General features: G+C 40.1%; 3 protein-coding genes across 4 annotated transcripts in view; all 3 read left to right on the top strand.

Moving 5' to 3' along the window:
* ercc5 (excision repair cross-complementation group 5) overlaps nucleotides 1-1,898 on the top strand; it is a gene marked incomplete in the record, with an annotated part of 9,141 nt that extends 7,243 nt beyond the window's left edge. Inside the window, 2 exon segments of the mRNA XM_035682332.1 lie at nucleotides 23-107; nucleotides 810-1,898. Of these exon segments, the coding sequence (XP_035538225.1) occupies nucleotides 23-107; nucleotides 810-1,346 (622 nt within the window).
* Nucleotides 1,899-2,037: 139 nt separating this feature from the next.
* On the top strand, nucleotides 2,038-5,099 carry mettl21e (methyltransferase like 21e). 2 transcript variants are annotated; one of them, XM_035682333.1, is made up of 5 exons: nucleotides 2,038-2,287; nucleotides 3,631-3,791; nucleotides 3,888-4,005; nucleotides 4,148-4,245; nucleotides 4,544-5,099. In XM_035682333.1, the coding sequence occupies exons 1-5, from the start codon at nucleotides 2,260-2,262 to the stop codon at nucleotides 4,868-4,870; spliced, it is 732 nt and encodes a 243-aa protein (XP_035538226.1). In that variant the 5' UTR covers nucleotides 2,038-2,259; the 3' UTR covers nucleotides 4,871-5,099. The 2 variants fall into 2 exon arrangements, with proteins under 2 accessions (XP_035538226.1, XP_035538228.1); XM_035682335.1 differs by having other exon boundaries at nucleotides 2,039-2,287; nucleotides 3,634-3,791.
* A 2,516-nt stretch (nucleotides 5,100-7,615) lies between these two features.
* Nucleotides 7,616-10,904, top strand: LOC118343560 (protein-lysine methyltransferase METTL21C-like). The gene is made up of 5 exons (XM_035682439.1): nucleotides 7,616-7,769; nucleotides 8,162-8,306; nucleotides 8,412-8,557; nucleotides 8,880-8,997; nucleotides 9,352-10,904. The coding sequence occupies exons 2-5, from the start codon at nucleotides 8,177-8,179 to the stop codon at nucleotides 9,735-9,737; spliced, it is 780 nt and encodes a 259-aa protein (XP_035538332.1). The 5' UTR covers nucleotides 7,616-7,769; nucleotides 8,162-8,176; the 3' UTR covers nucleotides 9,738-10,904.
* The last annotated feature ends 1,470 nt before the right edge of the window (nucleotides 10,905-12,374 follow it).

The raw sequence follows: 12,374 nt of genomic DNA, 5'->3' as shown, positions 1-12,374 counted from the left end.
GTTTCCTTAACCAGTGTTTTACGTTCTGCCTGAGCCGTTTTGGCTGGAACAGTCGGAGGACTGAGGAGACTCTTCAGCCTGTGATCAAGCAGCTCAACACACAACAGGTAACTGAGACAGGTGTCAACCGGTGATTCACAACTTTTATCCAAAGGGACACTTTTGTAATAAATTGCCAGGGGTTATGTAGAAAACTACTGCTAATTAACTCAAGTAAACCCGTATAAAAATATACCAAAAAAAGTAACTGTTACATTGAATAAACTGATAAAATTGGCACCTAAAGGTAATGGAAACGGTTGAACTACTTGGCAATAGCTAAAAGTAATGGATAAATGGTGTAAATGTCCATGTTCTGCCATTTTAAGTTGTAGTAGTGCAAATAGAAACGTGAGCAAAGCAGCCTCAACATTGACAATCTTCTGAAAAAAAATATTGTAACAATATCCACATTTATAGACTGTGTTGAATAACAATTTGTAATCCATTCATGAGAGCATATATGGAACATGATAGGTGGTGCCCATAAAGAGGTATTTGAGCTCATCTGATAGATCTGCAGGGTTACATCAGACCAAAAAGTTTGGTAACCACTGCTGTCAGAAGTTACAGTAGATGGCTGCAACACTGTAGCATCTTCTTTGCCTAGTAAGCTCACTTACTAGCATCCCTGTCTCTTTTTCTCAGGCACACTTTCTTTAGTCTTTCTTTGGTCTCTAGTTTGATTGTGTAAAATTTAAAAAGTTGGTAATTAAGGGAATGAAACCACTTTGTAGTCTTACATCTTATCTCTCATTGGTCTGGTTTAGACCCAGCTGCGGATCGATTCGTTCTTCCGCATGGAGCAGCAGGAAAAGCAGGCGATCCGCAGCCAGCGACTCCGCCGAGCAGTCACCTGCATGAAGAGAAAGGAGAGGGAAGGAGGAGAGGAGGAAGAGGAGGACAGTGAGGAGGAAATGCCATCCCCATCCAAATCTAAGAAAGGGAAGGCAGCAAGCAAGAGTCCAAAGAAAGGAGGAGGAGGAGAGAGGGAAGAGGAGAGGTCTGCGGCAGGAGGAGGGTTTCTGGGATCGGAGGTTATTGTTGAACCTCCTCTTACGTCTCTGAAGGAAGTGAGCAGCACGAGCCAGGAGCCTCTCTCAGTGAAGATCCCACAATCTGCTCAGACTTTATCTCAGAGGGCCAGCAGGAGCAGCAGCACCTCTGATGAGGACAGCGATGGCGGCGGTGAAGTTGCTATGGTTACAGCCCGATCTGTGTTCGAGGGCAGCCGACGAGGCCGCGGAACGAAAAGCGCAAGAGGGAGAGGAAGCGTGAGAGGAAAGGGAAGGGGGAAGAAGCTGTGAGGAAAAAAAAAATCTGAACTTCAAACGTAATATTAATTGCAACAGTGTAAAAAATGTCACACACTCCCAAATAATGCCTGTGATATAATACTTGATCGTTATAAGGTAAATTAATAATTCACTCATTCATGAATTGAGTATTGGTGTAAAAATTATTTTCTGTTTTATAGGATATGTATTTTGTATAACTGTGACTGATAATATCTGTGAGAGAACTGACAATATTTTGCATTAAATGTTTAAAAGTGCAGTTGAAGTATTTCCAAAGGGATGTCAGTTTGGCTCAGATTCGGTCATTTGTCCTGCTGATGTGAGACAGACAGGTGCAGGTCTTCAGCATCACACTTAAATTTCCTTGAGGTTGTATTTCAGTCGCCTTCTGTTTCTGCATACACTCCCCCTCTTCCTCCTTCTCCCTTTAACACACACAAACACAACAGCTTTTGTACATGTGAAAGCAACTCTGGTGTTTCTGAATAAATACCTGACATTTCAATCTCTTGCAAGTTCTAATTTGACTGGTGGCTTGTGAAATTGAGGATACATTACTCTTCTTCGTTACTGTGCAGCTCCAGTTCAGCAGACGGACAGGGCAGCTGTTGCTGTCCGTCAGTTTTACTGCATTAGAGAGGGGCTCAAGCACGCCCAGAGAGAGCTAGCAATGGGGTGGAGTTGAGGGTCGGGGTGTGGTGGTTGGACAAGAGGTTGGAAAATATTGCATTTGTGTGTAACTTAAAACCATAAAAGGTGACAGCCTGCTAGAGATCTGGATCCAGATTGACCTAAATTCAAAGAACTTAATCTGGGACCACAAACCAAGAGCAACAGTTGGCTGTTAGACTTTTTCTGTTTTGGCCATTTTTGCCCTCGTGCTTGGACTCCTTCAGACAAGGAGACTCAACAGTCCAAGGCCATGGAGGACTCCAACACCAAAGAAGAAGGTGAGAATTTGGAAAACAGAAAACAGAAAAGATTTTTCTTTTTAATGTCAGAATCAATAATTAAGTTGTTTTATTAGAACAAGCAAACACTCAGAGGTAGTATGCATGCATAGTAAAATGTAAATCTCTTAAAGTATGACTTTAATGTGACAGCTTGCAATATTTATTCACTGCTAATAACTACATCTGTGCTTGTTAATGACTAATGTATAAAGTATTTATACACACACAAAAGCTATAAATCAGCTCCTGAGCACTCCCTGACCTCACTCGACCTTTTTATTGTGGCTCTGTGGGCTCCCCTGACCTTTTCTCCAAACCAGTGTGACATAACTGAAGTTGTGTGTCAGATGCTTTTGTAACTGTTAGCACTGACACATAGTTGGAGTCTGGCACACTGGCATGACGTTACAAACAAACAGCAGGATCAGAGGGGCATTATGAGCCTTAATGTGATTCATTTATAGAGCAGAGAATCAAATGTTGCCTGTAATGTGATATGAAAGAAAAACAACCTGATTACTCATCTGCTTGATAATAGAAACACCTACCAATACTGTACAGTAGCCCTGCAGTCTTACCATGTTGTGTTCCTTTCTGACATTTTGAGAGCATAGGTGGTGCAGTTGTTAAAGGATTGGTTCACCCAAATTACAAAAAAATATGTTTTCTTACTCCAGCCAGTCAGGTAAGTGTCATTTTGCCAAGTTTAAAATATTTGTCAATGAGATTTCTGTTTTCACTCCTTTACACTGGAGGAAAATAAAATTTTGCTTCATGCTCACACAGAATTGCATTAAAAAAAACGTCTTTCCCATTAATCCGGAGTATTCATTGTGCTCACTGTAAATGTCATGGGATGGCCAGAAGGTGGCATGGAGACTTTAAGGGGAGGCAGAAATATAGACTGATTTAATCACAAACAATTTTTTTAACTAAAAAAAACATTATTGAGGCACATTAGTAATGCACTGAATAGAAATATCTAAAGGTGGCAGAGAAATCAATAAATTTATTTATTTCCAAATACGTCTCTTAACTCTAGCTTAAGCCTATTACTTAGTCTAAAATGTGGCCATAACAGATCATTAAATTAATATTTGTTTATAACACTTTATTTAATTAATGTGTTAAATTGTACAGTATTTGAAACCAAGCTGGGGTGGCCACTCCATGCCGCCCCACCAAATCTGCCCCCCCTCTGCACTTTACAAGTGGAACAGTCCAAGACTATGACGTCCAAATGTATGCTGTGAATTTGTCAATTCTGTTTTATTCTATATATATATATATATATATATATATATTTAAAACAACACCTGTCTCTCCTGTGGCTGTCAAAGCAGGTGCTGCGGAGGATGTAGAGCTGGCCAAAGCCATAATGTCCCGAAATTTCCGCCCCTCTGTCATTGGCCCGGAGTCCTGGGAGGGATACGTCTTCTCTGATATGGAGATCCGTATCAAAGAGTCCACAGACCTCTATGGAGCCGTACTCTGGCCCTCGGTACACCAGAAACCTACACATTATCTCAATATTCAGCTGCACTTCGTCTTTATTTTGACCCCTACCAGTGAACTGTGAACTTGTGTCCCCCAACAGGCGATGGTGTTGTGTCATTTCTTAGAGACCAACCGAGACAAATACAACCTGACAGACAAAAATGTGATCGAATTGGGTGCTGGAACTGGGCTCGTCACCATTGTATCCAGCCTGTTAGGTACGGAAACAAAACAATCCACTGATGAGCTTTAGTGGTTTGAACTTGAACTGATTTTAAGTCTCTTTGACTCACTCACTCTCTCTGTTGCTGTTTGTATCTCATCCCCTTTAACACTCAGCCGCATTGTCACACTCTCCAGGTGCTATGGTGACCTCCACTGACCTACCGGATTTGTTGGGGAACCTCCAGTACAATGTTATGCGCAACACCAAGGGCCGATGCAAGTATACCCCTCTGGTAGGTTTTTATATTTAGATTTCATACTGTCGGGTAAATAACGTCCGAAATATAGTCAAAAATGTCGAATTGTTTTTGTTTTTCTTGGTGCACATTTGGGTCATGGACCAAATGCAGAATCTACTTTGTCATTCCATGATATTTCCAGTGCAGCTAATACCAAAGATTCATGCTATAAAAAAACCTAAGAGTATGCATAAGTGGACATTTCTTTTAAAAAAACAAACATTTGGAAATAAACGATAGAATAAATTGACTTAATACTGTTAAATCAGCCCTAAATGATCTCTGTTTCTAGGTCACAGAGCTTATCTGGGGTCAGGATGTGGAGCAGCGCTTCCCACATGCCACAAATTGTTTTGACTACATCTTGGCAGCTGACGTGGTGTACTCCCATCCATACCTTGAAGAGCTGATGGACACCTTTGACCACCTGTGCCAGGAAAACACAGAGATTCTTTGGGCCATGCGCTTTCGTCTGGACCCAGAGAACAGCTTTGTGGATCGCTTTCGGCAGCGCTTCCAGCTGGAGGAGCTGTACAACCTCCCCAGTCTGAGAATCAAATTGTACCGAGCCTGGAGGAAGGACAGGAGGACAAAGGACCAAGGAGAAGCTGCTGCCTGAACTGTTAAACAGACAGAGAACACACGATGAATTATTGTTTCTGTAATGCGTTTTTAATGCACAAATATCAAACAATATGAAGCTGTGAATCACATTTTTACAAATTTTATTATTTACAGTGTTTGCTGGTCTAGTAGAGACATTTCAATGTAATTTATTGCAGGACTGTTGTTTTGTATTTCATTTAGGTGAACTTTAATAAACTGGCAACTCCATATGCCTGGATACACTCCAGTCTTTTTTTTTTTTAAACTGGTTGTCATCCATCAGCAGCACGTTCTCACACTCGAGATCTTGGCTGACTATGTTGTTTTGGTCCAGTCAGCTTACAGCACTGACAGTCTGGGCAAACATGGCTCTGGATTTTTCCAGTGGATTTCTGATGACCTTGTGGATTTTATTTAGGAGGCGTTCTGCTGTGGGGCTTCACATGGACAATGTGATCAGGTTTTATGGAACAGTTGGAACCGTCAGCGATGACTCTCTTAGGAAGAATCCTCTGAGGAAAACAAATGACTGGACCCGGTAACGTTAGTCAGCAGCAAACACAGCTAAGCTTTAACGTAAAACTGAGGCTGGTGAAAGTTTAGCCAGGTCTGACAAAGTAGAGCTGAGCCTGATAAGCAAAGACAAATATATGACAAAATGAGAGGTGTCACTTGTAGTGATGAACCTACCGAGAATCTGTACCCAAATATTCAGCTCCCCTCTGTTTTATAGTGAGTTTCAGCTCATTGTTTAGCTGTCTGGCCCGCAACTTTACTGTTATGATTCACTGTCACCGCTCTCATAGTGTTGTTTTTAGAACAGAGCTCTGGTAAATCTACTGTACACTACCTGCTCAGCACCAAACAGCAGTCGGACACAGGTGGTGAGTTGGTGGAGACCAAAAACAGAGCTGAAAGTGTTCATCAGGTGGCCAGAAAAACAACTCCAAATAAATGCTAATGTTGCTCAGTAGCTGCTGGATGTGTAGATAAGCAACTGTTTGCTAATGAGTTAACCATATCAATTTAAAGAACCAGTGTGTGCCGAAGGCTGAGTCCTTACAACTTACAACTGCAGGTTTATTGCAGGTTTAATATTAAAGCCTCAGAATACTGTTGTTTTATTTACCAGAAACTGTTCTACTGTGAACTCTAAGCATCTGCAACATCCTAACATCAAAGTAAAACATGACATGACATGATTTTTAAACAATTAATGTTTATTAATGGTAATCACACTTTATAGTGGGGTCAGTAAATTATTTTTAGACTTTTAGACAATGTCTATCACCTCTGCATGATGTGACATGCATTACGTCCCACACATTGCACATTTAAAAGTCATTATAAAGAACGTCTTATATTAAGAAAACCAACAATTTGCAAATTCAATAAATACATAATTTCTTTGCAAAATACAGAACGTTTTTATTGTCGATGTTGCTTTTTTATGTTTACACTTAGATGAGGCCTCTTTATGTGAAATGTCAGCAGCAAAAGACTCAATTTAAAGGTCAAATTAAAGATCACATCCATAATGGGCAGTGTGTGCTGCTTCAGCAACATGAACACCAGTGTGTCTCACACAAATGTTGCGTGTTTTGGAAACTCAGCAGTTAGCTTGATTATCTTGGAAAGAGTAACTTAGGGCGGCATGCTAATAATGTGACCTATTAAATCTGATATCTAATTTATGATTCCAAATCCTCCAACATTTTCTGCCCGAGTCATTCCTTATCTGTTCGCCAGTGTGATGGATATGTGTTGTTTGGCACAGTGAAAAGCTGGATTAAAGAGGAACAGAGAGGTTATCTAAGCTGATGTGTATCATTGTCAAGACAAACAAATACTCAACAGCTGAAAACTGTCTGTGGCCTTGTGGAGATATCCTTTAACTTTGTCACTCTTTCAACAGCCCGTTGATAACAAACCACCTTTCACTGAGAGATAGATGCTGTCTGTCATCAAGCTTAAAAACTCTTATCTTTTATCCAAACAAGGCTCTACAGCAACAACACAGTTGGGCAATGACTTCACCACTGTGTAACTCCCCCATTAACGGGTCAAACCACCCTGAGGTCCTGGATGGACTTCAAGTTTTGGGGATGTGCGTAGATTTAGATTGACGATACCTGAAACTGGCAGGTGATACTTCATGGTCAAAGGCTTTTCAAATGCAACTGAGGGAGGTCTTTTTGAGGTTTAGATTACAGGAGCCCCTTCTTTTCTTGAAGGGTTGATACACAGGGATGGCATGCCAGCCTGATCCTGTTACTGCCCATCTCTGGTTAAGCTATTGAGGCCATTGCAGGAAAAGCAAGCAAGTAAGCACAACATTGACACATTGCATGTGCATGTTACTGCATGTGTAATTTTGACCTAGACTCCACCTAATTTCATCTTCATTTATCTTTCTGATTAGAGTATTGCAAACAAAGTGACTGCAACTTATCAGTGATAAAAAAAACAGCTTAGGAGGCTTTTATGTTGTAAATGTTTTAATGTACACATTCAAAGGTACTAATTTTATATTATATTATATCCAGTATTACATTACAGACCGTGGAGGCTTCCAAGAAACACCAGCAGGGTAGTCCATATCCAAGACTGGAATCAAAGATCCATTGCTGTTGGTATCATGACATTCCTGTCATGCTCTTACTCATTTGGCCCTCTCACCAATCATCTTCGATGGTGTCGGAGTGTGTGTTTGTATCTACGTGCGCTCTGCTCTTGTATCTTGCTTGTGTGTATTTCTCCTGGGCACGGCTCTAAAAATACCCTCATGCCCTTGTGATGATGATGGGTGTGTCCAACAGGATGCTGAGTCTCTATAACCTTGCAGTCAGAGGTCTCCGGATGCAGTCAGACTGCTCCTGAGATCTTTCACTGGAAGATAAAGCAGCCAGCAGGTAGGTCAAAGGGTCACAGGTAGACCAAGTTTTCACTGTATTACTTTTACTTTTTTACAAAGATTTATGTTCATTGTGCTCTGTTTAAAGACTAATATGTGATGGTCACATTGGTCCCCGACTTGTTTTGTCTTATTTTGCTGGTTAGACTGTAGGACTGCAGTTTGATTTAAAAGAAAATAAGTAATTATATAAACACAGCAAAATTATGGAGAGAAAGGCTGAAATCACAGTAGCATATGAATACGCAAATTATCAAAATATATGAATGTTTACAATTTAGAAAAGAAAGATAACATTGTTAAAAAAAAGTTCAAAGCTCAATATCTAATGCCCTTGATTAATTTTCTCTATTTTCACATGCCTAACTGATACACCTGTCTGTCCAACAGTACACAGAATTTTATATGGATACTTTGCCCCCACGCTCTGTGGCGGAAACCGGTTATATGAGAGGCGAAGAGGAGGACAAGGAAGATGAGGAGGAGGAGGGAGAGGAGGAAGATTGGGATAAAGACGATAAAGAAGAAGAAAAAAGTAAGATGAACTGTGCAATAAAAAGCAGGACGTTTCTAAAGTCACACTGAGCAGAGTCTTGTGTCGATTCAGACCACAGAAATCTGACACTTTTGTATCATTTAGATGAATCAGCTGTCCAGAAGCAAAAAAACCCTGCCTGGGCTCCATGTTTCTACTACAAATTGGATAAAGAGGTCTACCAGTATGTCGGGCAGGAGATCGTCATAGAAGAAGGTCTTGACTCCTATGCAGGCATGATATGGCCGGCAGTGAGTAGCACCTTTTTTGACATACAGTGTGTGTTAGTGTCCGTTCTGGATTCTGGGGTTGTCGTATATCAGCATGCTGCTGTCTCCACTCTGAGGCCCCTAGACTATATTTACCTCTGCCCTCAGGCCTGTCTGAGATATTTAATAACCACTGGAACTAATTTTTAATCTACAAAGATCCATCTAATATCTTACTTTTGCTACTCAGGCATATACTTCATACATTCTTATCTGGTCCAGTGATGCTTGAGGAGCCACAAACCTTACCTCCTATACATACACATACCTCTCTGTTCCTCATACTCATCTTGACTGCCCCCAGGCTCTGGCTCTCTGCCACTACCTGGACACCCATCGTGAACAGCTCAGTCTTGTGGACAAGGCAGTCCTGGAGATCGGTGCAGGAACTGGCCTCGTGTCTGTCGTAGCAGCGCTCCTCGGTAAGAGGTTTACTTTCATTCAAAAAAAAAAAAACAGAAACAAAGAAGAGGTGTGGGGGTAAAGAATAACAAACAATTCTGGGTCACACATTGAGTCAAAAAAAGCACACACAAATAAATAAAAATAGAGATAGAACATGTACTAGCTTGTATAGGTTTCAACAACAGGCCTATGGCACGGTCATGCTAGTATGAGAATGTACCAGTATGTCAGTATACATGCATGTGTGCTTTAGGTAATTCAAGGTAGTTCTCCCCAGTGTGTAGCATTAGGGCCCATCAGTTCCATTAACTTGAGAGGTTATTATTGTGAAAAAGATGTGAATTTTTGATGGTTTTTCTGACTGTCCTCAGGTGCCTGGGTGACAGCCACAGACCTTCCAGTGGTCCTGAACAACCTGAGAGTCAACCTGTCCAGGAACACCAGGGGGCGTTGCAGACACACGCCCAAGTTGGCGGCTCTGTCCTGGGGCTACGACCTGGAGCACACCTACCCTTCATCAGTGTATCATTACGACTACGTGCTGGCAGCTGATGTGGTCTACCATCACGACTTCCTGGACGAGCTCCTGGTCACCATGAAGCACTTCTGCAAACCAGGAACGACTCTGATCTGGGCCAACAAGGTCAGGTTTGAGACTGATCTGACTTTCACTGAGAACTTTAAAAAGGCATTTCACACAAGCCTGCTGGCTGAAGACGGAGATATGAAGATCTTCATGGCAACGTGTAGAGAGTGAGAGACAGAGAAGATGTAGATGGATAACTCTAAGTCTAATTCTAAGTTTACGTAACAATTTGTTAAGCCATTTAAATGTGTTTGACAGTTTCTCTTTAAATGTGTCTGAGTTTCTCAGCTTCAAGAAAGTTGAACCTGCCTCACAGGTTTCTTTTGATGATTTCCTGCAAACTTTTGTTTATGAATTTATAAAAGATCAAGAGTGTTAGTTTGGTTCTATAGTGGCTAGAAGATTTAAAAGTAAAGGTTTACACAGCCTCTCTTCATCTCCAGCATGAACAAAATACTGAATGTCGGTTGCAATTTTGCAGTTTTCTTCAGTACTATTAGTTATGATTAACCTGGAAAATATCAATATTTCTCTGTCCATTGGTGGTCTGGGGGTTTATTGCTGTTGTGTAGAAAGAAGAGCTTTTTACCTCTATGTTCATCAGGGCCTGATAATCTCATCTCATAATCTGTCCATCAGAAGAGAGTTGGTGGTTATTCCCTGCTGGCTTCATGTATGTACAGATTTAAAACATAAAATGCTCATATTTAAACTCTTTATTATTCACTGTTTACAACTGTGAGAACTACAGGGGTTGCCTCCTGTAGAGGCAGTACAAAATGAATTTTAGCTTAGCTGTTGTCTTTTCATTTATTGAGAATATGATGGTCTTTTTCACTCCATGTTATCCACGTCTGATACCATGTTTACTACCTTATGGCGCACCATATTTAGCCTAAAAAAAGCCTGTGCTACATAAGGTTCAATAGTAGTTCATTAAAATCACATCAATTATCTCTGTGTGGGAGTGAAACAATTAGTTAATGAATTATAGTCAAGTAGACATTTGTTTTTTCAATTTTTAAGATCAAATGCCAAAACATTTGGTGGTTCCAGCTTCTGAAATGTGAGGATTTAATGCTTTTCTTTACCATATGTGACAGTAACCTAAATATCTATTTTTTTGGACTACTAATGGATAAACCATATTAATAGATGTAATTTTCGAATTTTCTTTTTTACTAGTTTAATATTTTAAAGATAACAATTTATCAGTGAATAAAGAAAACTCATGTATTACATAGATTTGCAGCCATTGCACAGTATGACGTCTTGTTTTTTTAGCGTGTGAACTGTATTTTTTACACGTTTAATAAAAAAATGAATGAAAACCCTTTATCTATTAAGTTATTCTTGTACTTTACTTTGTCATTTCTGAACAAACTCTTGGCCAGCAATTGCAGATGTAGAGGGTGATATTTTAAAAAAACAAAAAAAACAACAACAAAAAAAAAACCACTCACTTGTAATTCTTCAAATGATGTGTAATTATTTTTTATAAAACAACCAAATTGCTGTACCAGTGATGACCAGGGCACACTTGAATTCTTCCAAATCATTTTTATTCAGTGTTGCTTTCCTTGTTTGTGACTTAACTCCACGTGACCACAAAATAGTGTGACAGTAGCTTGGGTCTTTCCAACATCATTGAGGAAGAATGGGTATAAAATAATACTAATAAGAGCATACAACCTTATCTCATAACATTCTGTAAAATATTGGCATTTACTAGATTTTATGACTATAAATATAAACACTCAACATCCAGAAGAAGCTTTTCTGAAATGTTTCCTGACACCAGCAGAGTGAGAACAGAGGTGCCAGAAATGGACGGTACAGTCCTGTTGTGATAGTTAAGGCCATTGGCAACGCGTACTGTAGACAGCTGAGCCCTGAACATAACATTTGTCTGAACCAAACACAGGAAAGAGGAGAGAAGTACAAAAAAAAGGAGGAGAAAACAAGATGTAAAAACGATGAGCACAAATTCAGTCAGAAACTAAACACAACTGACTCCAGAAAAACCCCTGCGCACTCGGAGAGGTCTGTGCTCAGGCCGCTGCAGTAAGTGCATACAAGGCTAAAAACAGAACCGCAAGGTGTTCTTACCCCTGGGTAAACAGGAGTTATGACCACTGATTTGTTGTGTATGTATGGTCGTCCCAGAAAAGATTATTTACTCCCATGAGGACGAAAAAGGCTTCGGCTTGAAAGCAGCTGCTTTTACATTCTTAAGCATGCACCTTCCACTTGTGAGAGAACTTAAAACAACACAGAGGAAAGATGACCAGTGGTTCTCAGACTGGGTGGTTCGATCATTTGGGGGAGAATCGATTTCCTTATTCTATTCAATATATTATTCTATTCAATTTACTTAATTTTCAGCCTTCATATGTCCTTTGACAATTAAACCAACTTAACAAATATCAGTCTTTGGTTACATTGATAGACAGGCTGTGACAGGAAATCACACCTCTTGTGTTACAGATCTGTAAACAAAGGTTGAGAATCACAGCTATAAAAGATAAAAAGTGAATATGTATGTCTTTGACATGGTCCTCTCATGCACTCATGCATGACAGAAACAGCCACGTCCTCGTTGTTACATGATTCAGGTGAGATATTTTAAAGGACCATACCAGTGTTTTTGCAAAGTTTAGCTCCTCAACTAAAAATCATGTATAGCTGACCATTACAAATGCATGTGGTGCAGATTATATTTTCAGTTGCATTTTTCCTACCAAATGAATGGCAAACGATGACTGCACAGTTTCTTATTTTTCCACAACATTAAAAAAAAAAAAAAAA

This window comes from Morone saxatilis, unplaced genomic scaffold (assembly GCF_004916995.1).
Source record: "Morone saxatilis isolate NCDOM2014 unplaced genomic scaffold, NCSU_SB_2.0 Contig11, whole genome shotgun sequence".
Taxonomy (NCBI): Eukaryota; Metazoa; Chordata; class Actinopteri; family Moronidae; genus Morone; species Morone saxatilis.
Note: the sequence above shows the minus strand (reverse complement) of the source record. Positions and strands in the feature narration are given on the sequence as shown.